The sequence below is a fragment of the Carcharhinus amblyrhynchos genome, chromosome 14, assembly GCF_965287045.1.
Source record: "Carcharhinus amblyrhynchos chromosome 14, sCarAmb.v2.hapA, whole genome shotgun sequence".
Lineage (NCBI taxonomy): Eukaryota > Metazoa > Chordata > Chondrichthyes > Carcharhiniformes > Carcharhinidae > Carcharhinus > Carcharhinus amblyrhynchos.
In genome coordinates, this window is record NC_137337.1 from 61,922,072 (window position 1) to 61,949,629 (window position 27,558).

At 41.3% G+C, this 27,558-nt stretch overlaps 1 protein-coding gene across 1 annotated transcript; it reads left to right on the forward strand.

Annotated features, from left to right (window-relative positions):
• The first annotated feature begins 424 nt into the window (after nucleotides 1-424).
• LOC145352284 (intelectin-1a-like) lies at nucleotides 425-26,041 on the forward strand. The gene is made up of 7 exons (XM_080202029.1): nucleotides 425-491; nucleotides 1,669-1,821; nucleotides 7,057-7,304; nucleotides 11,282-11,440; nucleotides 13,608-13,728; nucleotides 25,411-25,514; nucleotides 25,861-26,041. The coding sequence occupies exons 1-7, from the start codon at nucleotides 425-427 to the stop codon at nucleotides 26,011-26,013; spliced, it is 1,005 nt and encodes a 334-aa protein (XP_080058155.1). The 3' UTR covers nucleotides 26,014-26,041.
• The last annotated feature ends 1,517 nt before the right edge of the window (nucleotides 26,042-27,558 follow it).

Here is a 27,558-nt window from a genome sequence, read left to right on the forward strand (position 1 = left end):
CTGCTGCCACTGTGCATTGACGGTGAGGGGAAGTGATTGTTTAAGTGGGTGCATGGAGTGTTGGTCAAGCAGGCTGCTTTGTCTTGGATGTATCAAGAATCTTGAGTGTTGTTGATAGTTGCACTCATCCAGACTGACTGCGATCACACACCAGACTTATGCCTTGTAGACAGGGATTGGGAAGTTAGCCGCTGGGTTTATTGCTGCAGAATTCACAGTATGACTTAAATTCCCAATGTTATCCTTGAGTATTTTATACAATAGTGCAGGAACTGACTAGATTATGCCAACAAGAAGAATTAATGGGTTAATACAATATTCAAAATGTTAGTGGAGATGATATACTTCTTATATTAGGCCTTCTTATCTTATTGGTTTACCTTTGCAGAATTATAGCTCGCCACAGAAAAGCTGTTGTGAAGACATGAAGGCCATCCTCCTCCTCCTTGTCATCACCAATATTCAACAATCCCCTGCTCATGATGTAGAAGGTGAGTGATGATTCTATCACATCTTAATCCTTTATTTAATTTGCTTTATGTATTTAAACTGGGATACCTTAGGTAGTGAATACATTGTACAGTTCAAGTTGAATGAAAGGTCTTACCATTTGATCCTTTCTTAGTCTGGGTGCCCTTGTGTCCCACAGCTCCTGAAAGACATACAATCCAGAGTTCGTGTTCTTCCAGAAATTCTCGTTGGATGTTCATTTAAATGTCATTGGATGAGGAGAGTATTGGCTCTCCAGATGATAGTCTGTGTGATATTCACATCTGAAGAACAATCATTTTTTCACATTTGTTCATGGAATGTGGGCATTTCTGGCTAGGCCAGCATTTATTGCCCATCCTCAAGAGCATTTCAAAGTCAACCACATTGCTGTGGGTCTAGAGTTACATGTAAGCCAGACCAGGTAAGGACAGCAGATTCCCTTCACTAAAAGGAACTGGATGGGTTTTTACAACAATGGCTTCTGGTCATCATTAGACTTTTAAGTCCAGATTTTTATTGAATTCAAATTTCACCATCTGCCATGGTGGGATTCAAACCCTAGTTCCCAGAGCATTACACTAGATTATATCACTATGTCACAGCCTCAGTAATGTGCTAGAGGACAAGTTGTGTGTTTGAACTGCATCAGTACATAAATCTCTGCCTCGATTTTCACTTTGTTTCATCTCTCTGCCTGTGTGATTCTGCTTTTCTTTGTTTTGTCTTACTCCATCTGCACATGTGGTTCTTTCAGTCTAGAATTTTCTCCCTTCTCTTATCCACTCCCTTTCTCCTTCGCCCTTAATGCATCTGTTTCTTTCCTACCATACACTGTGCATCGACCTTTGACATACGATCACTCTCTATCCATTTCCTCTCCCCTCTGTGCGTCTCTGACTCTCTTTCTTTCAAGTTCTGTGCTCTGTCAGTATCTATCTTTTCCTCCAATTTTTATTATCCTGGTTATCTTTTCTGTCTATCTCATGTCACTATTTTTTGCCTCCTTGTCTCTGTCTCTTTCTGCATCTTCATCTATTGTCTGTAGCAATGACACTCTCTGCTCGTCTGTTCCATTGTCTATGTCTCTCTGTAACACCCCTCGCCAATCTTGCAACGTTTTTCCCTCTTTCGTTCAGTGTCAACTGATACAGAATGTATCGTTTCTTTTGGTTTAAGATGAAGCTGGCATTGGAAACCATGACATTGCAATTCTAAACGTACTTGGCAACTTTGAGGTAAAGGAGAATGGCTGCGCAGATAAACCCAGTTACCAGCACAACTTTACAAGAAGCTGCAGAGAGCTCAAAGAGAAGTATCATGTCACCCAAGGTAAATCGTTTTCGAGAACAACTGAAATTGCTTCATGATGTTGACGGTCTTGATACAAACTCCACCTCACATCCCGTGACAGGGGAAGATGGTCAGGGTAGAATTTAAAGAGTTAAATACATTGAACACACTCTGAACATACTGCACCAACTCTCTGAGTGACACATGTCATGGAGAAGCACGACACTTAATGAATTTGTTTGAATAAAGGCAATTGGGAAGCCAGATTAAAAGTTATTCCCTTCCAGTTTCAGGAAATTGTAAGGAAAGCAGGAGCCAGGGCCAGGAAGAACAGATGTGCCCTTTCCCCCAGCTATAAAAAGAAGCCTTTAGCCACTCCTCTCTGCATTATGGAAGACCCTGTGCTCCTTCCAATCCTGGACTTTCTCACCAACTTTTGCCTTGCCCACATCCAATCACAACTTTTCAACAATTTGCTAATACCTCCCCTACCTCAGATAATAGATGTCTTCCTCACTCCCACCAGATGCTCCCATGTTCTGATTATAGGTCTTTCCACCCTCCCAACCACAAGCTTTCCACCCCTTCTGATCACAAGTACCTACCCCTTCCAATTGTAACTTCTCTCACTTCCAATCGTAACCTTCTCCCCCTTCCAATTGTGGGTTTCTCCCCACCTCGATCTTGGGCCTCTCACCCCTATCAATCATTCCACCTCTTCCTGCCAGTTCTTTCCCTTTTCCATTTCACAAGCCTCTCTGTTTCCCCCAAACGCAGATTCCATCTTGCCTCCTGGTCGCTGTTAAGATCCCCAACCCAAATGTGACCTCTAATCATTTTCAGCTATGTGTCTCTTTCTATCCACTCCCAATCTCAGCCTCTTCCCCGCCATTCCAATTCTTTAACAAATCCACCTGTCACTTCTCAGCTTCTTGCGATCAGGGATCACCTTCCTTCTCATCATAGGTGTTCCACCCACACTTCATTCATGGATCTCCCTGGCCTTCTGATAGGTTAGGTAGATAAGTCATGGTAAATTAATGGGGTTACGGGCAGTGGGGATAGGCCAAGGTAAGATGCTCTTCTGGAGAGTTGGCACAGACCTGAAGGGCCAAATGGCCTCCTTCTACACTGTAGGGTCTCTATGGTTCTATGGTTTCCAAGAGCTCTGTCTATTTCCTGCAACATCCAGGCTTCAGGGCAGAAATTGAAACTGAAAATGAAGGTTATGCTATGAAGATCAGAAGGCCTCCACATCCTTGGGTTTCTTGCCTGTTTGACCAGTTAGACCTTCATTCATACTCATACTTGCTGTAACCATTGGGACAATATCTCTGTCAATACAGAATTACACTGACGTGTCCATTGAAATGTCTCCAAATCCTTAGGTCAAATCATAGACATTGCTGGTATCATTTTCTTCAACATAGAATTAAATTTAGAAAACTGAAGCAAGGAAAAGCACAAAGAGTAATATAACATGAAGTCTAGTTCAATGTAGTTTTGCTAGTCAGAATGAACACTAAGCTCTGTGAATTTGGTGACCAAGGGAATTTGGCTCAGTGAGGGAGGAGGTGCTCATCTGATAGAATCAGTGCAGAAGCAGGCCATTTGGCCTACTGTGTCTGCACCTACTCTCTGACAGACCACCTTACCCAGACCCTTTTCCCCAGCCTATCCCTGTGACCCCACACATTTACTGTGGCCAATCCAAGAAACCCACACATCTTGGGTCACTAAGGGACAATTTAGCATGGCCAATCCAGCTAACCTGTTCATCTTTGGACTGTGGGAGGAACCCGGAGCCCCTGGAGAAAACCCATGCAGACATGGGGAGAATGTGCAAACTCCACTCAGACAGTGACCCAAGACTGGAATTGAACCCAGGTACCTGGGAGTGTGAGACAGCAGTGCTAACAGCTGTGCCACGGTGCCGCCCATCTTTGATAGAATGAGGAGTGGCCTGAGAGAGGAAGCTGGAGATCAGGAGTGGAATTCAACCATTCTGCCCACCATGGGAATCAGAGCGGGTGAGGAGTGCAGCATGGGAAGGTCCATTGACCTCAGGCGGGATTGGGACATGTGAGGCTGTAAAATCCTGCCCCTGAAGTTCAGAGGTATTAATTAGGTAAGCTGGTAGGTGATGGGTCAGCAAGTTTAAAAGTTTCTTTGCTCTCTAACCAGTGCAGTGTGTAAGCTGGAACTGGGTAAGTATAATACAGTGCTAAATTTACAGTTTAACTGGTTAATCCATTTCATGTAACTATAAAAATTTTTGAATAAAGACTATAAATAAATACATAAAGTCACTGCAGAGATATGGCAGAATAAATTGTGTGTCTGAATTGCAGAGTGTGGAAGTTTTTAGAAGGTGGGATTAATGGGAGCAAATATGTTTCCAGTAGATATCTCGATCTTGGATCTCTCTGGCTTAGAGTCATTAAGTTGGGGAGTGAGTTCGGGATACACTTGACACATAAAGGAAGGAAGAGGCTCTGTACAGTTTTATCTAGATTTTAGTTTCATCCCAACAGAAAATACATGTTCTAGAAAGGGAGGGGGTGATTTATAGGAAGCCAGATAGAGAACATTCAGGAGAGGTTGAGAAGGAGGGCCCTTGGACACTATCACTCTCAAACATACAATGTTCTCACTATCTTTGAGGACAAGGAGAAAACCTACAGAGCCGACAACCACATTACACCAAGGCACCCTGGCTCAGAAAGCTGTCCAAGGTGGGGAAGAGCAGAATGGAAATGTGGGAGTAATAGGTGACTTCATATTTAGTTGGATAGATAACATTCTCTGCAACAAAAATGAAAATCTCAAATGGTGTGCTGTCTACCTGGTGCCAGGATTAGGGACTTGTTACAGCTGAGATGAATATGGAAAAGGAAAGTTCCATCATTGTGGTCCATGTTGAAATAAATGGAACAGGGAGGAGGTTCCGCTGATAGCGAATACCAGGAATCTGGCTCGAAATTCAAAAGCAGAACCTTGAAATCAATAATCTCTGGATTATTGCCTGGTCCACCTGCAACTTGGCAAAGGCGCAGGCACATCGGGGGAATTAAAGCATTGGTGTGGGAAAGCGGGGTTCCTTTTTTTGGATATTGGCATCATTTCTGGGCAAAGAGTGCATTGCAGCAATGGAATGAGCTCCATCTGAACCACGATAGGACCCATATCTTAGTAAAGAATAAATGGGAGGTTTGGGGAATCGGTTAATTGGACAGCTGGTTCATGATGCAAAGTGATGCCAACAGTATGGGTTCAATGCCTGTATTGGTTAAGGTTATTCATGAAGGCCTGCCTTCTCAATTTCGCCCCTTAGCCCAGAGAGAGAATGTCCAGGGTGCGTGGGATCCTTAATTATGCTGGTTGCTTTTCCGAGGCAGCGGGAAGTGTAGACAGTGTCTTAAGGATTGCCAAATCTGTTAGAGGTTGAACTAAAGCATTGTTAGAGAGTGTAAAAGAGTTAGAATAAAGTTTTAGAAACATAGAATGAAAATAAACATAGAATTAGAAAATATGCTGGGCAAGTCACCACGCTCCGCCGCCATCTTGGACTTTGAATGAAAACAGGCTGAATGTTAGCAAAACATGAGTGCAGGAGAACATTGGGAAGAATAAATTAAAGGAGAACATTGTTGGGAACAGAATAAGTTGTTCTGGAACAGGAGTCTCAAAGATATTTGAACATGAAGTTGATGGAATCCTTTTAAATTAGTTAAAATCTTGACACAGCAATGCACAGTGTCTGTAACACAACTGGAGGACAGAAAGCGATCATGTTTTGGAAAGCACTAAACATAGGCACCTGGATTTCTTGAATTAGCTGGGTACAAGATGGAGGGAAATTGGGCAGGGACAATCAATAGCTTTGTATAATTGTTTCTTGCACTTACATTAACTGAAAGATTTGGGGCATTCTAGAAGTGTAAAAGTTACTTTATGCATGTAAGTTCTTTCTTATGAGGACAAGGGCTAGATGGCCTACTCCTATTTCTTATGTTCTTATGTTCTTACGTTGATTCTTTAGAACTTATTTCGTATGAAATTATGATTGTCAAATTGTCAGGAAATCATGAAAAATCAAGGAGATTCAGTCATATTGAGTGTGTTCTGCTGCTTGCTTTCATGAAAAAAACCATTCAAAATGGGAAACTGTGCAGTGGTTGAGTCAGTTTAGCTAGATTGCTGAAACTAGAACTTTTGATCTGTTGGTGAGCCTAGTAACCCTGGAAACAAATGTTTACCTAAAGCAAGTTGATAAAAATGGAGAAATAAACGTCAGGGATTTGAGTAAGTTTAGAGGTTCAAAGGAAGATATGAGTTGTGAATTTTACAACTACATTCTAAAAGCTGGACTCACAAAATGAAAGTAATTAAGAATGACATCTGAGAAGGTTAATTCAGATAAGGGAAGGTCAAAAGGGGAACATTACATCGGAAACAATTTAAATTTATGCAGGTTAACTGTTTTTGACCTGAGCTCATAGCAGGACACTCTGCCTTAACCCCTAGCAAGCTGTGACTGTAGAAAAGCCTGCTTGAATAACCAGTTGTTCTGCCCTTCATCAGAAACAACCCCAGAAGATATAAATGCCTGATGTGGTAACGGTTACTGGATTTTGCCTACAGTTTTATAAACCAATAGGGTGTTGTTTGGGGAGAATAGCCCTGAAGATAGGGAAATAAATTTGGAGCTGGTTGAATTTCAGAATATGGTGTATATCCACGTGGAGAATTTTCCAATCCTTCCCGCCATGAAATTTGTAGCAAGCGGGGGTGGACCATACAAAGATTTATTGATCCCGGGTGGGATTTTCCAATTTTGAGGAAAGCGCGGGTGGAAAATCCCGCCCGTTGAGTTAATTATGTGTATTTCTATTAACTATTAACCATTTCTGGTTGACTTTCTTGTGTATTTCATTGTTGAATAATTTTTTGTATTTAAAATCAGCACAAGTACACCCTTCTCTGTTTTTTGCATATTTCATCACATTATATTAAAAACACATGAGAACAGTTTTCCTTCTGGGATTTGCAGTACCACTTAACATCAACTGTGCTCTGAAGTCTGTACTCGGTCCTCCCCACCTGATTTTTCTATGTGTGATTCAATACTTATAGGAACAATCACAGCAAACTCTCCTCTAATAGGTTCCCCTTGTTGTCAATGGTAGTTCCAATCATATAATGAGCAGAGTCGTTTCTGCTCTCCAACACTTTGATTCAATTTATGTGCCTAATCTTACATTTTCACCATAGATAGTATTCAACTCCTGATGAGCAGCAGTGGTGAACTCTACCATGCCTATTGTGACATGACCAGCAATGGAGGTGGTTGGACTCTTGTTGCAAGCGTCCATGAGAACAACATATATGGGAAATGCACCACTGGGGATCGCTGGTCCAGCCAACAAGGGAATAAAGCTAATAATCCAGCAGGAGACAAGTCATGGACCAACTATGTGACGTTTGGTTCACCAGAAGGAGCAACAAGTGATGACTTAAAGGTGATAAGGTTTTGTGAAATCTCTTTGCTTAAAAATATCTATGGTTCAGAATGGCTGATGTTAATGGAACGGGATAGAAGCAGAGTAGGCAGAGTGGAAAGAACAGGAAGTCTAACTGGAGGAGTTGAGGGTGGCTTGTAATTAAAGAGGAAGTTTGAAGTTCCCCATTCAATTTCATAGCCCAAAGAGGAAATATGTTGGGGCATATTCCAATTGCCTCTTGTAGTCTAGTTGATTATTCATTGACTGCCTCTTAGGAAGAGAGTTTGTGCAGAAAATTCCCTCCTATTTAAGAACATAAGAACATAAGAAACAGGAGCAGGAGTAGGCCATCTAGCCCTTCGAGCCTGCCCTGCCATTCAATAAGATCATAGCTGATCTGTCGTGTCTCAGTTCCACATTCCTGCCCTCTCCCCATAACCCTTAATCCCCTTGCCTATCAAAAACCTATCAAAACGCGTCTTAAATATATTTAGTGAGGCAGCCTCCACCACTTCAACGGGCAGAGAATTCCAGAGATTCACCACCCTTTGAGTGAAGAAGTTCCTCCTCAACTCTGTTCTAAACCGCCCCCCCTTTATCTTGAGGCTGTGCCCTCTAGTCCTACTGTCCTTTCTGAGCGGGAGGAGCCTCTCCACCTCTATCCTATCCATCCCATTCATCATCTTATATGTCTCAATGAAATCTCCCCTCATTCTTCTAAACTCTAACGAGTACAAGCCTAGTTTATTCAGCCTCTCCTCATAGTTCAACCCCCTCACCTCCTGTATCAGTCTAGTAAACCTCCTCTGCACTCCCTCCAAGGCCAAAATATCCTTGCGTAAGTGTGGCGACCAAAACTGCACACAGTGCTCCAGCTGCGGCCTCACCAGTGCCCTGTACAGTTGCAGCAAGACCTCCCTACTTTTATATTCAATCCCCCTCGCTATGAAGGCCAGCATCCCATTTGCCTTCCTGATCACCTGCTGCACCTGCAGGCTGGGTTTTTGCGACTCATGCACAAGGACCCCAAGGTCCCTCTGCACCGTCGCATGCTGCAGTTTTTTGCCATGTAAGTAATAGTCCTTCCTACCATTATTCCTACCAAAGTGAACAACTTCACACTTGCCAACATTAAATTCCATTTGCCAGTTCCTGGCCCATTCGCCCAGCCTATCTAGATCCTTCTGCAGACTTTCCACACCCTCCGCACAATTTGCCGTTCCACCAATCTTGGTGTCATCAGCAAATTTCGACACCATACACTCGGTTCCCTCCTCCAGATCATCTATATAAATGGTAAATAGCTGAGGACCCAGCACCGACCCCTGGGGCACTCCACTAGTCACCAACCGCCAATCCGAATAGCACCCATTGACCCCCACTCTCTGCCTCCTATTTGACAGCCAATCCCCTATCCACGCTAACACCCTACGCCCAACTCCATGCCCCCTGACCTTCTGTAATAACCTCTTGTGCGGCACCTTATCAAACGCCTTCTGAAAATCAAGACTCTTGAGACGCTTGAGATGACAGTGTTAATGGGAGTGCTGGCCCAAATCCATTGCCTACTAAAGGTCATTATTTGAATATAAATTCCTTATGTTGTAACACAGGCTTCAAGGTATTCTGAATAAGTAAATGGCTCCAAAATTATTTAATTAAAACAATTTGTATTTTTATCACATGAAACAAAAAGGAAATTGAAGCCTTCCTGGGGGTTAGAACTAAGCAGTTTCACCAGGATTAGTTCTGTTCATGCTAGTAACAAGTTGAAGGGGGGAAGTCATCCTTGTACCAATGTGTAACTTCCTGATGACATTGAACAATTTGACGAAGAGGTAGTCCAAGTGAAATTGATAAAAAAATGGATGCACTAAGGAAGAGCAGATGGCTTTTCTGCTCTTCCTTAGTGCAGAAGGAACCTTAGTGCAGAAGGCTCTAGAAATTGGAAAGGTAAGTACAGAGTACCTGAAAGGGAAAAGAAAATGAATTAATAAAGAAAAGATGATCCCGATATGTAAGTACCGATCTCTGAATGAAACAATCTTGCTTGGACTGGACCAGATTTCACAGTGAAGTGCAGAAGGTTTTTTAACAGTAGATCATGAGATTATACACATGAACGCTTCCTTAAAAAGACATTGAAGTTCTGGAGAGCATTAGAGCAGAATTTCTGTAATGATTCTGAAATTCTGGAATTCACTATCACAAGATTCATCAAAATTGATTTGTTTCAATGGGACAAAAAAAGGTGATGTTGGAATAAAACTGTTAAAATGTTCAGTGGAAATCAGCTAACTTGGATTGGGGCAGCATGGTGGCAGCAGGGTGGCACTATGGCACAATGTTTAGCACTGCTGCCTCTTGGCACCGGGACCCGAGTTCAATTCTAGGCTTGGATGATTGTGTGGAGTTTGCACGTTCTCATCATGTCTACTGGGCTTCCTCCGGGTGCTGCAGTTTCATCCCACATCCAAAGATGCGCAGGTTAGGCGGATTGGCCACTTGACATTGCTCCTTAGTGTCTTGGGATGTGTAGATTAGAGGAATTAGTCACAGTAAGTGCTCCCGATTACAGGGCTACAGAGCGAGTGGGGCCTGATTAAAATGGTCTAGAGTCAGTGCAAACTTGATGACTGAATGGCCTCCGTCTGCACTGTAGGGATTCTATGGTATACAGGACTTGGACCAAATGAGTAAGCCTAGAGTATAGAGAACAGCAAATAATGGAGGTGCAAAAGCACAATACTGCAGATGCTGAGAGGCAACTGTGCTAAGCACTCTGCTACATTACAATCCCACTCAGGGGTGGGTGTAGTCAGAGCCCTCTCCCAAACTTCTGGCCATTGGTGGGCCAGGGGGAGCATTGTAACATTTCAGTGTAACCCAAATCACCTTTTCATTCAATTGCTTAGAACACTATTGAAGCACTTAAACTATTTTCTAGCTGCCTCCTCTCGTTTGCTGCAAATGTGTGTTTTTAATGAGTCCAAGGCACTCTTGGGTTGCATTATCAAATAGTTAGCGGGCACTCTGTAAACCTCATCAACCCATAATGTATCAGGTCGACACACAATAAGCAGAATTGCTACTGGCAACAAAAGTCTTTTGAGTGGGCGCTGAAAAGGTTTACTTTGGTTGAAAGGACTAATTGAGAAGTTAGGGTTGTTATCCTTGGAGAAGAGAAGGTGGGAATGAGATTTGATGGGGATGTTGAAAATCATGAGGTCTCTAGTCAGAGTAGACAGGGAGAAACTGTTCCCATTGGCAGAAGGCATAAGAACCAGACGACACCAACTTGAGGTGATTGGCAACACAAGGAAAGCTTTGTTCTGTTTGAAACTGGAATATGCTGCTAGAGAGTGTGATGGAGGTAGATTTGATTGTGGCTTTCAGAAGGGCAGTACAGTGGCACAATGGTTAGCACTGCTGCCTCACAATGCCAGGGATGCAAGTTCAATTCCAGCCTTGAGTTTGCATTGTTGTTGCACATTCTCCAGGTGTCAGTGTGACTTTCCTCCGGGTGCTCCGGTTTCCTCCCACAGTGCAAAGATGTGCAAGTTAAGTGATTGGCCATGCTAAATTTCCCAGAGTGTCAAAAGATGTGTAGGTTAGGTAGGAAATCCATGGTAGAAGTGCGGGCTTATGAAGATAGGGCTGAGGGGTGGGCTGAGATAAGATGCGCTTTCAAAGAGTCGAATGGTCTCCTGCTGCATTGTAGGATCCTATGAAATTGGGTAAACACCTGAAGAGGATAAATATGATGGCCTCTGGTTAAGGGATAGTGGAAGGGGTCAAGCTGATTTCTTCTTGCAGAGAGATGGCATGTATATGATGGGCTGATTGGCCTCATTCTGTGCCGTAATCATCCTATGATTGTACTCTCAACTCCATATTGTGCAGCAATAAGAGGTTGCTCTTAGTTACCCATGTTTTTTGATGCTCCTGAACTCGGCTTACATCTGTGCTGACTAACTGTGTCTGTTTCCAAACAGAACCCAGGTTACTACGACATAACAGCTTCAGACATATCTGTTTGGCACGTGCCCAATGACACACCCTTAAAGAACTGGAAAGGTGCAGCAATTCTTCGGTATCACACTGAAACTAACTTCCTAAAACGCCATGGGGGAAATTTGCAGCACCTTTTCAAAGTAAGTGCTTCAGCAATTCTTCAATTTCATTGCAACATTTGAAAAAGAAATGGGGATTTGCCATGGAGTAAAATTGGCAAATTGATCTGGTTAGTTCAAATTGCCAGTAACATTTAATTGCATTAACTGAAACTTAAAAATCTTCCACGAACTTGGGCAAATGGACATCTTAAAACAGTAAGATTTTTTCCCATTAAAAATATTCCTTGATGTATTTAAGTGTGGTAACCTATGGTACTTTATTCATACAGCTGAATGTGTTTTAATTTTTTAAATTAGTATCACAAATAACAGGATCTTGATCAATTGGGCCAGTGGGCTAATGAATGGAGTTTAACTTAGATAAACGCGTGGTGATGCATTTTGGTAGGTCGAACCAGGGCAGGACTTAGTCAGTTAATGATAGGGCATTGGGGAGAGTTGTAAACAAAGAGATCTAAGGGTACAAGTTCATAGCTCTTTGAAGGTAGAGTAATAGGTGGATAGGTTGGTGAAGAAGGCATTCGGTATGCTTAGTTTCATTGATCAGAACATTGAATACAGGAGTTGAGAGGTCTTGCTGAAGTTATAAAAGACATTGCTAAGGCCACATTTGGAATACTGTGCACAGTTCTGGTCACGCTATAGAAAGGATGTAATTAAACTAGAAAAAGTGCTGAAAAGAATTACGAGTCCGCTACTGGGACTTGATGAGTTGAGTTAAAAGGAGAGGCTGGATAGATGGTTTTTTTTCTCTGGAGGATCGGAGACATAGGGGTGAACATATAGAGGTTTATAAAATAGTGAGGGTACGTAGATAAGGTAGACAGTCATTTCCTAATGGTAGGGCAGTCTAAAACTAGAGGGAACAGGTTTAAGATGAGAGGGGAGTGATAGAAAAGGGTCCAGAGGGGCATTTTTTGCACAGAGGGTTCTGAGTGTCTGGAATGAGTTGCCAGAGGTGGTAGTAGAGGCGGGTACAATTTTGTCTTTTAAAAAGCATTTAGACAATTACGTGAGTAAGACTGGTAGAGAGGAACATGGGCTAAATGTGAGCAATTGTGATTAGTTTAATGATAAAAACTGGGCAGCATGGACAAGTTGGTCAAAGGGCCTGTTTCCATGCTATAAATCTCTATGACTCCAAGTAGGTTTATATTAACACTGCAGTGTGGTTACTGTGAAAAACCCCTAGTCACCACACACTCCAGAGCATGTTTGAGTGCACTGATGGAGAATTTAGCAAAGTTAATGCACCTACCCAGCATATCTTTCGGACTGTGGGAAGATACTGGAGCACCCAGAGGAAACTCATGCAGACATAGGTAGAATGTGCAAACTTCACACAGCAATCACCCAAGGCTGGAATCAAATCTAGGTCTGTGCTGTGACGCAGCAGTGCTAACCTTGTCCCACTGTGCCGCCTAAGCATTTTAATATGAGTATCCATTTCTTCTTCTGCAGGTAACAGAGAAAATCACTTTTAAACATGGGAACAGAGTTAGGTGCGATCCATTCATTTCTTTAAGCCTGCTCCACCATTCAATCAGATTGTGACTGATCTGGCCATGATCTCAATTCCACTTTCCAGTCTGCCTCATAACTCTTGTCTATCAAAAATCTATTCATCATAGCCATGGATAAATTTACTGACTCATGCAGGATCCAGTGTTCCATGGGGAAGAAAATTCCACAGTCTAATGACTCTCTTTTGAGGAAGAAATTCTTCTGATCTCCATCTTAAGAGGTAGACCCCTTATTTTAAACTGTGCTTCCCTCATTCTAGTTGCCCCTACAAAATGAATCATCCACCGGGATTCCACCCAATCACTCCACTCTGGACCTGATATGATTCTAAACTCCAGTGGGTATAGATCTAAACTATTCAACCACTATTCAAAAGATAAGCTCTTCATCCCAGGAATGAGTTGAATGAACCCTATTTGAACTGCTTCAAACACATTTATATCCTTATTCAAATAACGGAAGCAAAACTGCACACACTACTCTAGGCGTGGTCTCACCAAGGTGCTGTACAGTTGCAATAGAAAGAATTGCTTGACTGGGGGGAGAATTGCAAAGTTAGGAGAAAGATGGAGAAGTGGGCACAGGAAGAGGAGGGTCATAGGAGGCAGGACAAGTCTATCATGGTGGTCTTTCAATCTGTGAACAATATGCTCCATTTCAGCGATATCCTGTAGAATACAACAGAGGGAAATGCCCAGATGATAACGGACCTTCAAGTCCCATCAGTTATGACTTCGGCAATGCAGACAAGATAAGAAGATTTTATGGGCCTAATACACACAGTAAGTGCAAAATGTTCTCTTTACTCTAGCATTAAAGTGCACTGCCTTTAAAACGATTCCCTACAGCTCAGCAAAACATTTGAAAAAAGTAAATTGGTTCTGTCATCTTCAGAGGATCAGCCACACAATCTATGTAAAAGTCATAGGTATAGTAAATAACTTCCAACTGGCTCATTACAAAATTTGCCCGAGAGAATTTAATAAGATTAACATTTGGCCATACTGGCCACAATTCTATCATCACGCCTGGCAGGTTGGGGTGGGAGATGCGCATTGCTGGCCTTGTTCTGGGATTTGTGCATGTGCCGGGAAAGCACACGCATCTCCCAGAGCTGGCAGGCCAGACCACACTAGAAATCGGCAGGAACGCAGGTATGTAATTTGAATCTCTTTTAAAATATGTTTTAAATGTCATTTGAATCTAATTATCAGGAACTTACCGGTCCCAATTGAATCCCCCAACCCGCCTAGTGTACTTCATTCTGGCGGGGTGGAATAGCTCCCCACATTTGGGGAACTAGTGGGAAACCCCACTGGAAGGGGAGCAATCGGGGCCCCTGAGGGGGTTAGGCAGTGGGGGATGTTGCCCCCTTGATGGTGCCCCCTGGCAGTGTCAGCCTTTGCCCCCCGAATGCCCAAGGGGCAAAGTGCCCACCCAGGGTGCACCATTGGCCTATTGTAGGCAGGGCCTAGGGATGATCAGTGGGGTTGGGGGTGTCCTCTGCAGACAGGATTTGGTCTGGGATGGAGGGAGGGCAGCGATCGGGATGGGTTGGAGGGTTTCATCTGCTGGGGGAGGACCTGCCTCCCAGGCGTTCCGACCCCAGGGGGTGTCAGCGGGTGGGAGGGGGTCTGCCAGCGTGAGGTGGATGGGGTGACCACCGATTAATATGTTCTTTCCCAAATTTCCAATCCATCCTGTTGTCCATTTTTTTTCAGAGAGAATGGCTCTGGTTTTTCTAACTTCTTGACCTCCTTCTGAATATGAGTTACCAGATTGGTGACATTCTCGAAATATCTGATATGTAGGTGCAGCATTTTGATCCAATCAAAGTGCATGTTCCTCCTCTTGCTGCAAGAATGAAGTCCAACGCCATCCGATTCTGTAACACGACTGTATGCATTGTTCTCATTACATCATTGATAAAGCAGTAGCTGTGTCATTAGCTACCCTTTCTAAGATATAAGCAATATTTTCCAATTCCATTATCAGTCTTACATGTGAATATCCTGGCACCATTATTCCAAAGAAATAGCCTACGCTCACTGTAGAACGTCGACATCTGGCAGTTTCCTCTGGTAATTGATCATACATAGCACATAGAACATAGAACAGTACAGCACAGTACAGGCCCTTCGGCCCTTGATGTTGTGCCAAGCTATATCCAAACCCAAGATCAAGCTATCCCACTCCCTATCATTCTGGTGTGCTCCATGTGCCTATCCAATAACCGCTTGAAAGTTCCGATAGTGTCACAGCAGGCAGTGCATTCCACACCCCAACCACTCTCTGAGTAAAGAATCTACCTCGGACATCTCTCCTATATCTCCCACCATGAACCTTATAGTTATGCTCCCTAGTAACAGCTACATCCACCCAAGGAAATAGTCTCTGCACGTCCACTCTATCTATCCCCCTCATCAACTTATAAACCTCTTTTAAGTCGCCTCTCATCCTCCTCCACTCTAAAGAGAAAAGCCCCAGCTCCCTCAACCTTTCCACATAAGACCTACCCTCCAAACCAGGCAGCATCCTGGTAAATCTCCTCTGCATTCTCTCCAATGCTTCCACATCCTTCTTATAGTGAGGTGACCAGAACTGCACACAATATTCCAAATGTGGTCTCACCAAAATCCAGTATAGTTGCAGCATAACCCCCTGTCAATAAACGCTAACACACTATAAGCCTTCTTCATGGCTCTATCCACTTGAGTGGCAACCTTCAGAGATCTGTGGATATGAACCCCAAGATCTCTCTGTTCTGCCACATTCCTCAGAACCCTGCCATTGACCCTGTAATCCACATTCAAGTTTGTCCTACCAAAATGAATCACCTCGCACTTATCAGAGTTAAACTCCATCTGCCACTTTTCTGTCTAGCTCTGCACCCTATCAATGTCTTTTTGCAGCCTGCAACAGCCCTCCACCTCTTCCACTACTCCACCAATCTTGGTGTCTGCAGCAAATTTACTAACCCACCCTTCAGCCCCCTCTTCCAAGTCATTGATAAAAATCACAAATAGCACAGGACCCAGCACTGGTCCTTGTGGTACACTGCTGGTAACTGGCAGCCAGTCTGAAAATTTTCCCTCCACCACCACCCTCTGGCTTCTATGAGGCAGCCAGTTACTGACCCAATTGGCCAAATTTCCTTCTATCCCACACCTCCTTAATTTCTTCATGAGCCTGCCATGGGAACATTATCAAACGTCTTACTAAAATCTATGTATACGACATCAACTACTCTACCTTCATCTACACACTTAGTTACCTCCTCAAAGAATTCAATCAAATTTGTGAGGCAGGACTTACCCCTCACAAAACCATGCTGACTATCCCTGATTAAACTGCATCTTTCCAAATGGTCATAATCTTATCTTTCAGGACCCTTTCCATTAACTTACTGACAACCGAAGTAAGACTAACTGGCCTATAATTATCAGGGTCATTCTTATTTCCTTTCTTGAAGAGAGGAACAACATTCGCCATTCTCCTGTCCTCTGGCACAATCCCCATGGACAGTGAGGACACAAATATCAAAGCTAAAGGCTCTGCAATCTCATCCCTTGCCCCCCAAAATATCCTAGGATGTATCCCTTCAGGTCCAGGGAACTTATCGACCCTCAGGTTTTTCAAAATTGCAAATACATCTTCCCTCAGAACATCTACTTCCTCCATCCTATCAGCCTGTAGCACACACTCATCCTTAAAAACATGGCCCCTCTACTTAGTGAACACTGAAGAAAAATACTAATTCAACGCCGCGACTCCATGCACAAGTTCCCACAACTACCCTTGACTGGCCCTAACCTCACCCTGGTCATTCTTTTATTTCTCACATTAGAGTAAAAAGCCTTGGGATTTTCCTTTATCCAACCTGCCAAGGACTTCTCATGCCACCTCCTAGCTCTCCTAAGCCCTTTTTTTAACTCATTCCTAGCTACCCTGTAACCCTCACGCGACCCAACTGAACCTTGTTTTTTTATTCTTACATGCGCTTCCTTTTTCCTCTTGACAAGGCATTCAACTTTCTTTGTGAACCATGGTTCCCTCACTTGGCCATTTCCTCCTGCCTGACAGGGACATACCTATCAAGGACACGCAGTATTTGTTTCTTGAAAAAGCTCCACTTTTCATTTGTGCCCATACCTGACAGTTTCTGTTCCTATCTTGTGCGCCCTAATTCTTGCCTATTCGCATCATAATTACCTCTGCCTCAATTATAAACCTTGCCCTGCCATGTGATCCTATCCCTTTCCATTGCAATAATGAAGGACACCGAATTGTGGTCACTAACACTTGGCCCAGTTCATTACCCAATACCAAGTCCAATGTGGTCCCACCTCTTATCGGCTTATCCACATATTGTGTCAGGAAACCCTCCTGCACACGCTGTACAAAAAGTGTCCCATCGGAACTATTCGACCTATAAAGGTTCCAATCAATATTTGGAAAGTTAAAGTCACCCATGATAGTACCCTGTGACCTCCACACCTATCCATAATCTGCTTTGCCATTTCCTCCTCCACATCTCTATTACAATTTCGGGGCCTATAGAAAACTCCTCACAACATGACCGATCCTTTCCTATTTCTAACTTCAGCCCATATTACCTCAGTAGGCAGATCGCCCTTGAAATGCCCTTCAGCGGCTGTTAAACTATCCTTGATTAACAATGCTACTCCTCCACCTCTTTTACCACCTGAAACATCTGTACCCTGGAACTGCCAACAGCCATTCCTGACCCTGTTCTAACATGTCTCCATAATGGCCACAACATCATAGTCCCAAGTACCAATCCACACTCCTTCACCTACCTTATTCCTGATGCTCCTTGCATTGAAGTAGATACACTTCAACCCACCATCCTGTCTGCCTGTACACTCCTGTGACCTTGGTACCTTCCTCAGTACCTCACGACTCTCACTGGCTTTTGGACTACAGTTCATTTTCCCATCTCCCTGACAAATGAGTTTGATCAGTGTGATAAAATTGTGGAACTACATATTCTAAGTAACAAACTCCTTTCCAATCTTTGGACAGCCTTCGGTAAGTTTTGTTTACACAAATCCAATAAGTTCCATTAAGTGTTGGGTATATTGAATGTTGGCACATATGATTATCCTCCGGGGGGCTTAAGCAAATCCTGCTCCTGATGTCTATGGTGTAGATTTAATTTACTAATTCCAATATCTATGATTCCCTGATCACCTTGATGCATAAGATTCCTTGTTCCTCTAATCAATTAGAATCAATTTGGGTGCTCGTTTGGTTGTATTGAATACAGGTAAGTATTTATTCAAGTAAAAAATCTACACTTTCACATTCCTTTGTAAATCCCACTGTCCATCCTCTAGGTTTCCTGAACAATTTGGTTAATTGATCCCATATTATTAATTCCTCCCACCTTAAAGGGATTGTCCGCAAAGTAAACCCCTTCCCCACATGAACTGGTATATGAGTACATACCCAACATTTAAATACATCAGCTGTTCTAGCATAAGTATACGCCAAATACAAATAAGTGTTTTTGTTATACTCCTGATAATCTACTTGCACTATACAAAACATACATATTATTATAAGATGTAATATAATCTTTTTTTTAACCATTTGTTATTACTCAAATTGTGTTTATGTTAATAACAGTAATGTACTTATTTTAACTATGCTCTGTTTTTGTTCCTTATCCAAAGATTGATCTAAATTGTTAATCACTGATGTTTTCTTTCTTCAATGGATGGTTGATTTTTCCTTGTATATATAAATCTGCAAGTCTACACACAATATGACCCTAAGGTTTCTCAATTAGAATCAGTAATCATAAATTAAATTTTTCTCATAAACATTTTCTAGATTGCTTTACTATACTATCTGATTGGACTAAAAAGTCTAAAATATTTTTATACAAATTTGTCAGTTTCTTTTTACTAATTTAATCCTTTGCGTAAGGTTTTAGCTGTGTCCAGTGTCTCCATCTAGGACAATGTTTTTCATCAACCAAAGCACATGTTTCTCCTGCAATGATTATTTAAAATGGTCCCTCTAATCCGTTTTTGTCAGACATTAATTGTACGATAACCCCATACTCTGCAGTTGGTAAATTTGGATTTTCTTTCTCAGCTAATTTCATCCAATCTGATTATTGTTGTTGAATGCCTACTTTTTTTTTAAAGAATTTAATCAGGATTTAAATCTCTCATGCATTGATAGACTGCTTCTTTTCCATTTATTAACTCCCCTCCCACTGTGATAACATCTTCGGGGAGATGCATTGCTCTACCTGTCATCAGTTCAAATGGGGTTAATCCTATTCACGAGATGAAGTGGGCCTTTGTCTTAATAGAATTGCAGGTAAAGCCTGCACCCAATTATTTCCTCTTTCTAAAATGGCTTGAGCCAAACTGTTTTTCAATATTCTGTTCATTCGTTCCACCATCCCTGAGCTCTGTGGATGATATGGTAAGTTAAATTTCTGTTTGATCCCTAACATTCTACATACTTCTCTCAAAACTCTCCCAGTGAAGTGAGTTCACGGATCTGAGTCCAATTGTAATTGCATTCCCCATTTGGGTATGATTTCATTGGCTAATATCAAAGCCACAGTTTTGGCTGTTGCATCTTTACATGGGAATGCTTCTACACATTGAGTGAATGATCAGTAATCACGAAACAATAATGAAGTCCATTTGTAAGTTTTCTCATGATCCTTTAGGTCTGGATTTGTTTCCCATTTTTATTTTGCAATATTGTCCTAGTTCTATTTGAGCAAACTGAATGCATTTTTGCAGAATTTGGCGATCATTTCCCCATACCCTTCCACCAGCAGTAATTCTTAATTAAAGTGGTTATTTTATCTCTACTAGTGTGTGCTACTCAATGATATAAACTAATCAGTGTTTGGTGTATTCCTTCCACAGCTATTATTTTCTTATTTTTCTTCCATATTCCATCCCATTCTCTGTTTCCTCCCAATTCTTTCCATTTGTTTTTCTGTTCTTCTGCAACCTGTTCTTGAATCTGTTTTATGAATAATTCTGTGTCATCTTTGCTTTGTATTGAAGCTACATCAGTTAATTGGATTTCCTCTAATTTTTGTTCTAATAATCTTTTAGCTGCTAAATCTGCTTTGCAATTCCCTTCTTGGTTCTTTCTAGTGATTTGTTTGTGTGCTTGAACTTTGAACACAACTGCTTGTATTTCATCACTTTCTTGGCAAAAGATGTGAAATGATTTACTGAGATTTGGTAATCCTAAAGCTGGAGCCTTAGCTAGGGCTGATTTTATGTCAGTAAAAGCCTCTATTTCCTTGTCTTTCCAATCTATTTTTTTCTCCACGAAGCTTTCCTCTGTTGACCGAATCTTGCAGTAGTTTTGCTAGTATTGCATAATCTTCCACAAAATTCCTACAATAATTGAACAATCCTAACACTTGTCTCACTCCTTTCACTGTGTGTGATTGTGGTATGTCTTCTTTGGATCTTCTGGAATTTCTTTCCTGCCTTGTGAAGCAATCAAAACATCATCTATATATTATAGAATGGTGGTTCCTGCACATTTAATAGGCTCGATTATTTGTGCCATGTGTTTGTGAAAAATAGTTGGACTATTGTGAAACCTTTATGGTAGACGAGTCCAAGTGTATTGCTGATATCCCACTGTGGAGGCAAATTTGTACTGATGTTCTTTTGCTATTGGAATTGGCCAAAATCCATTGACCACATCTAATGCAGTAATGGTCCCAATTGTGTTTAGACTGCTAGTTGGATTTACAACTATTGAGTGCGCTGGTGTTGCATATCTGTTTAGAAATATGTAATCCACAATTAATCTATTTTTTTTTAATCGGCCATATAAGTGAATTAGTAGAAGACACTGTCTTTGTCACTACTCCTTGTTTTTCCAACTGCGTGATAGTGCATCTAACAGCTTTAACTTCTCCCAGAATCTTTTCTGGAGAGACATTTAAATTTCCACAATTTTGTTTATTTCTAGCTCAAATTTGAGGGTATTGTGCAGCTTTTTTTTTCAGATTGATCTCTTTTCCCAATCTGAAATGTTGCTACCCTAGAATTGCCTCAACATTTCCTTTTTCCCTATTTATTCTGTTTGAATAAGTGGTGCCATTTGATGTTTCCTGCCCTGACATCAATTATCACCCCTAACTAGACAATAACTCTAAACACAAACTGCTTCCTTCTTTATTTTGACACATTCAGATTTGAACTTTTTTTTTAATTGTTGGTATACTGAGCAGTGTGACTTTAACTCTCCCAATAACTCTATGTTATTCTATTATTTGATCAATCGTTGGTAAATTCAAGTCTGTTAGTGATAGAGTTGTCCTCATATCAATTAACTTGATACAATTCAGTCCTTCTAGCACTGTGTCTATACATCCAGAAACCCATATCACTATCAGACACTAGGGGAGCCAATTGTCATTCTGCAGTTAATAATTTACAAAGTTTCTCTGCTGTGAAATTGACTTCTATAACATAACAAAATCTTTGAAACAGGAATCAAACCTTTCAATTTGATTTCAGGTAGTAACTTATCTTGATTATTCATTCTTCATCTCAAATAGCATTGTTGTTTTGAAGTAGCTTGCTTGAACACCTTCTTCCTATATTAGTGATATGAGCTTTCTAATGTCAATTAATCACCCTGTTTACTTCCTTCAATGTTTATTTAGTTAACTGAATTAATTCCCTTTTGAGCCCACCTTATATCTGTGGTGATTTTCAACTTTCCTACAAAAAAAATTTATGTCTAAATGTATTCTGTGTTTTGGATTACTTAACTCATTCTCATGATTAGTTTGCTGATTTTAAACTTCCACTCCTCACATCTAATCAAAATGCTATTAGGTCACTGCCATATTGACTAGCCCTAATTTAGTTGGCACTGTTATCACGACATACCCAATAGGAACAAATGTAAACTTCACACTTCACCACCGACTCAATTATATTTTGATTTGAATTAACAATTCATATTTAAAACACAAGGATTCATCCTGTTTAGGACTGAATGGGTTAACTTTCTGCTTTCTGTCTCAAACTTGGCTTGATTACAGAAATCTTTGGCAATTCGCCCTTTTTACACAGAAAACATTTTTTGAATTTGGAGCTGCGTCTTTGTCAACTTTTTTTTTAAAAAAAGACTTCTTTTTAGTTATAATCTTTTTACAAGTTCTGCATTACTAAATTACCACAATCTACTAATATCTATTTCTTTAAATTGTATCTTCTACATTTTACAACTTATCCAATTTTTGGCTACCATTTAATTCTGTAGTATTTTTAAATAGTCTGTATTAACTAATAAGAGCATGGCGTTTTTGCACCGCTGTTTCAGCGAAACTAACTCCATTTATCTTAGATTCCTGTTTTACATGCTTTTCACTTGTTCTATATAGTCAGTGTGTTCTTGCGGAACCTGCTGGGTGTGGATAAGTTGCTATTCCTACCCACACTTTTGCAGTGATACTCTTTAAAAACTGTATATAATCAGTATGCCGTTGTGGAACCTGCTGTAGGTGGGTAAGTTGCTATCCCTATACCCTCCCCATCCCCCCCACTTCTCCCACCCATCCCCACACCCTGCCCCACTGCCCCCACCCACCCACCCCCACTCTCTTCCCATTACGCCACCCCCCTTTCTCCCCATTACCCCTCCCCCCTTTCTCCACTCCCCTCCTTTTGCACCAACATTCTTGTTCAAAAAAAATTTTTTTTGTCTTTATGACCCACAAGGGGTCCAAGTATCTGACGGGTCTGGTGATTCAGAGTGCTTCCCCCTCTACTAAAAAAGGTGAGCAATATAAATGTGTCCTCACCATTCCAGGGAAAGTGTTCATCAGACCATTGGCTCCAAGATCATCCCACATAGTCACCAAATTGTTGTAGGAGATTTTTTTTCAGGTGGCCTAATTAATTTAAAGGCTAAATCTTTTCATTAAACATTTCATTTCACAAAGGCAAAGGAAGTTCATTCAGTTCAATGAAGTTCTTCAATTAAACTAATTTTATTAAAACATTGAAATGTTAGAATCAAAAACATGACAAATTCAGACAAACATACAATTAAGAAAGACAAGTCTTATTTTGGCCCAAAATGGGAGACCTATGGTTGCACCTACACAGCTAATGTGCTAGCAGGGTCTTCATAAAGATCTCAGATTTCATGCCAAAAGAGTAGAATAGTTATACTTTTTATTGGATTAATTAACAACAATTTCATTCATTCACTGATCTGTCAATCTACTGATGGCATGCCCTTCAATCAATAATTTTTTGACACCCTCAAATATAAATATATCATTAGCCTGTCCGTTTTACCGAAGTTCTCTAACGATTCAACATTTCTTTAACCAATTTAAATCGGTTCTTTTGAAAGCACCTTTATCTATTGGACTTATTTTCCCCGGCTTACAAATGCATTGGTAATTTACTTTGTTGCATTATCTGTGCCTGACTTGTGCTGATATTTTTCATGAATACATCTTACATTTTACTGGCCTGTTACACATTCATTTCTTAACAAGACAAATCTCATTTCTTACAGAACATTATTAATATGTTAATTAAATATTTTGTATTATGCTCAAAACACATATTAAAACATTAGCTGCTAATTATCCTCAAGTTGAGTATATAGAATTAATCAGAATTCTCAACTACAATTCAGTTTTCTTATCTAATTTTCTTATATTTGATATTGACCTGCTGTCTGGCTTTTGTCCCAGCATATTTCATACTTTATGTTCCAGTTTCTTAATCAAAAAGTCCATTGTGTTTCTACATACTTCATTTCAGTTTGAATTTATCTTGCACATTGACCTGGAATGAATATTCAACATTAATTTTTCAGAAAAGTTTAATGTAATTAAATTATTCCTAAAGCTAATTCCTAACTTACCTAATCCTTTCTACTGTTAATTCCCATCTACAGACTCCCAGCGCAGAGGACAGTTAATCTAAACTGACAATTAGGTGAAATGCTGAACGTGTATTACACTTGGGGAGGTGCGATTTTCTAGATGAGACATTAATCCAATGGATGCAAAAGATCCCACAGCACTAATCAAAGTTTTGATTTGATTTATTATTGTTACATGAATCTTTCTCACATTCTATATGGACAAAGCATATCATTCATAGAGTACATGGGCTAGAAAGAAAGAAGAGAGCGCAGAATGTAGTCATAGCTAGGATGCAGAGAAAGCTCGACTTAATTAATATAAGGTAAGTTCATTCAAAAGTCTGATAGCAGCAGAGAAGAAGCTGTCCTTGAGTCAGTTGGTATGTGATTTCAGGTTTGTATCTTTTTCCCAATGGAAGAAGGTGGAGGAGGATATATCTGGAACGTGTGGGGTCCTTGATAATGCTGGCTGCTTTTCTGAAACGGTGGGAAGAAGAGTAGGGAAGATATCCTTTGCGCTGTGGCTAGCATTTATACCTCCCCCTGCATCACTGGAAAGAAAAACTGTCTAGTTAAAAATCATTAACACTGCAAGCAGAGAACGGTGAAAATTCTCAGCAGGTTATGGCAGCATCGGTGGTGAGATCAATGTTCTTTATGGCCTGTGACCTTTCATCAGAATATCTGCTTCTTCTTTGGGAAAAGAAATACCATACTGGACTCATTGGGTGGGGTTTTCTGCACCTCCAGTGGTGTGTTTCATAGCAAAGGCAGTCTGCTATTGGCTGACACCAGGAACATCTAATCCTGCCACGGTCAATGGAGTTACTCCCCCTGTCACCGGGATACCCGAGGCAGGTGTTCACCATTGGTGGGACCAGAAGATCCTGCTGGAGCGGACAGGCAGAAGATTGCAGCCAACGTTTCTCTCTCCCCAGATGCTGACATACCTGCTGAGTTATTCCAGCACTTTCTGTTTTTCATATTCCAGTTCTCCAATAAACCTAGTTCTCTGCTTTCATTTTACTGTTTTGTTGTGAAAAAGAATTGTTCTTCAAGTTCACTGAACCCCGTGTGGAAAATGTTAAATAGGCATATCCTGGACTCAAATGTGCAGCTGGTAGAAAATCCTAGTTCTCAAAGTCCTCAGTCATTGCAGCTCCGTTCCTCAAAGGCGGTGGAAAAAAATTCTTTGAATATTTTTAAAGGCAGAGATAGATAGATTCTTGATAAGCAAGGGGGTGAAAGGTTATGTGGGGGTAGACAGGAATGTGGAGCTGAGATTACAATTAGATCAGCCATTCTTATTGAATGCTAGAACAGACTCGAGGGGCTGAGTGGCCTCCTGCTGCTCCTAGTGAGTATATTTGTACGTAAGTCCAATAAGAGCAGAAATTATATTACCTAAAATTATTTCTAAAAATTGATATTATCCATTTTTTTCCAATTGTGATTCTTTGAAGCACGACCTTCAAAGTTGTAGATGCCCACTTTTTATATCTAAATAATTTTGTGATTTTTTTGCGTCTTTGCAGATGAATTTGTACCTGGCTTTGTGCAATTCAGAGTGTTCAACAATGAAAAGGCAGCACTAGCCATGTGTTCTGGGGTGAAATACACTGCATGCAATCCGGAACATGTAAGTAAGGGAACTGCAGTAGTGAGGGATGTTAAAAGAATGGATGCGAGTGGATGCAATGGTGAGCAAATAGAGAATAAGGAAAGTCAATGGGCAATCCACACATAGACGTTCAGGCAAAAATCATTATCCAACAGGTGGGAGATGATCCAGGCTAATTTTCCCCTTTCTAACCCAACAGTTCTCCAATTCAAATGGGATTAACAAACTCCTGCCACTTGTGCCTGCAGCTTTCTTGATCAGCGCAGTTCAGCCTATGCCCCAGCAGTAAAGTAATTGGGTGCCATTGCCCATTGGGATATTACTGGACTTGTGTGTTAAAATATTTCCAATTATTTACATCTAGGTCTGTTTTGGAGGTGGGGGATTCTTTCCTGAGAGTTCGCCAAGGCAGTGTGGAGATTTTACAGCTTTTGACTGGAATGGCCATGGCACGGGAAATCATTGGAGTGCAACCAAGGCAATCTCAGAAGCAGCTGTCCTGATCTTCTACCGTTAACACAAGCCACGTCGTCACGGGTGTCTCTTTCTTGTACACTGACAATTGAATGCAATGTGACAACATTTAGCATTTAAAATTTTTTTTTTAAAAATTGGCTTGTGTAGCGCTTCTCTTACTTCTACAATCAGAAATTCATATAATCCCAACATTCAATGAAGGGGCTAATTGTACAACATTTAACGTTTGGTATGAGGGCAATATTATTCATCGCTGATCATGCCAGGGATTTTTGACAATCATCTTTTCTTAATGTTAAATTCCTTAATGACTTTCATCATATTCCCGACAGGTTCTCAATAAACTGGAATTGCAAATGTTACTTGTGTGAGTTTGTTTTTAACTATTTCAGCATTATAAAGATTATAACATTTAATGACTTGGCACAAGCAATCCTCTCGGCAATGCTTCCAGTAAGATGTCTCACAACACCAGGTTAAAGTCCAACTAGTTTATTTGGTAGCAAAAGCCACTAGCTTTCGGAGCACTGCTCCTTCATCAGGTGAGTGAGATTTCAATTCACAGATAGGGCATATAAAGGCACAAACACAATTTACAGAATAATGGTTTGGAATGTGAGTCTTTATAGGTAGTCAAGTCTTAAAGGTACAGACGGTGTGAGTGGAGAGAGGGTTAAGCACAGGTTAAAGAGGTGTGTATTCTTTCCAGCCGGGACAGTTAGTGAGATTTTGCAAGCCCAGACTAGTCGTGGAGGTTATAGATAGTGTGACATGAACACAAGATCCCGGTTAATGCCGTCCTCGTGTATGCAGAATTTGGCTATCAGTCTCTGCTCAGTGACCTGCATTGTTGTGAAGGCCGCCTTGGAGAACACTTACCCGAAGATCAGAGGCCAAATGCCCATGACCGCTGAAGTGTTCCCCAACAGGAAAAGAACACTCTTGGCTGGTGATTATCAAGTGGTGTTCATTCATCCGTTGTCATTGTGTCTGCATGGTCTCCCCAATGTACCATGCCTTGGGACATTCTTTCCTGCAGCATATCAGATAGACAACATTGGTCAAGTATGTACCGTGTACCTGGTGGATGGTGTCCTCACACGAGATGATGGCATCCGTGTCAAAGATCCGGCACGTCTTGCAGAGGTTGCTGTGGCAGGGTTGTGTGGTGTTCTGATCACTGTTCTCCTGAAGGCTGGATAGTTTGCTGTGGACAGTGGTCTGTTTGAGTTTGTGCAGTTGTTTGAAGGCAGGAAGTGGAGGTGTGGGATGGCCATGGCGAGATGTTCATCTTCATCGATGACATGTTGAAGGCTCGGGAGAAGATGTCAACAAAAGTACTCTGTCCGTCATGTTCTGTGTTTGTCTTCTGTGGAGGTTGATGTGGTTTTATGCTGTGGCACATTGGAACTGTCGATCAATGAGTCAAGCACCATATCCTGTTCTTATGACGGCATCTTTCAGTGTCTGGAGGTTTCTGTTGCGATCCTCTTCATCTAAGCAGATCCTGTATGTACAGAGGGCTTGTCCATAGGGGATGGCTTCTTTAATATGCTTAGGGTGGAAGCTGGAGAAGTGGAGCATC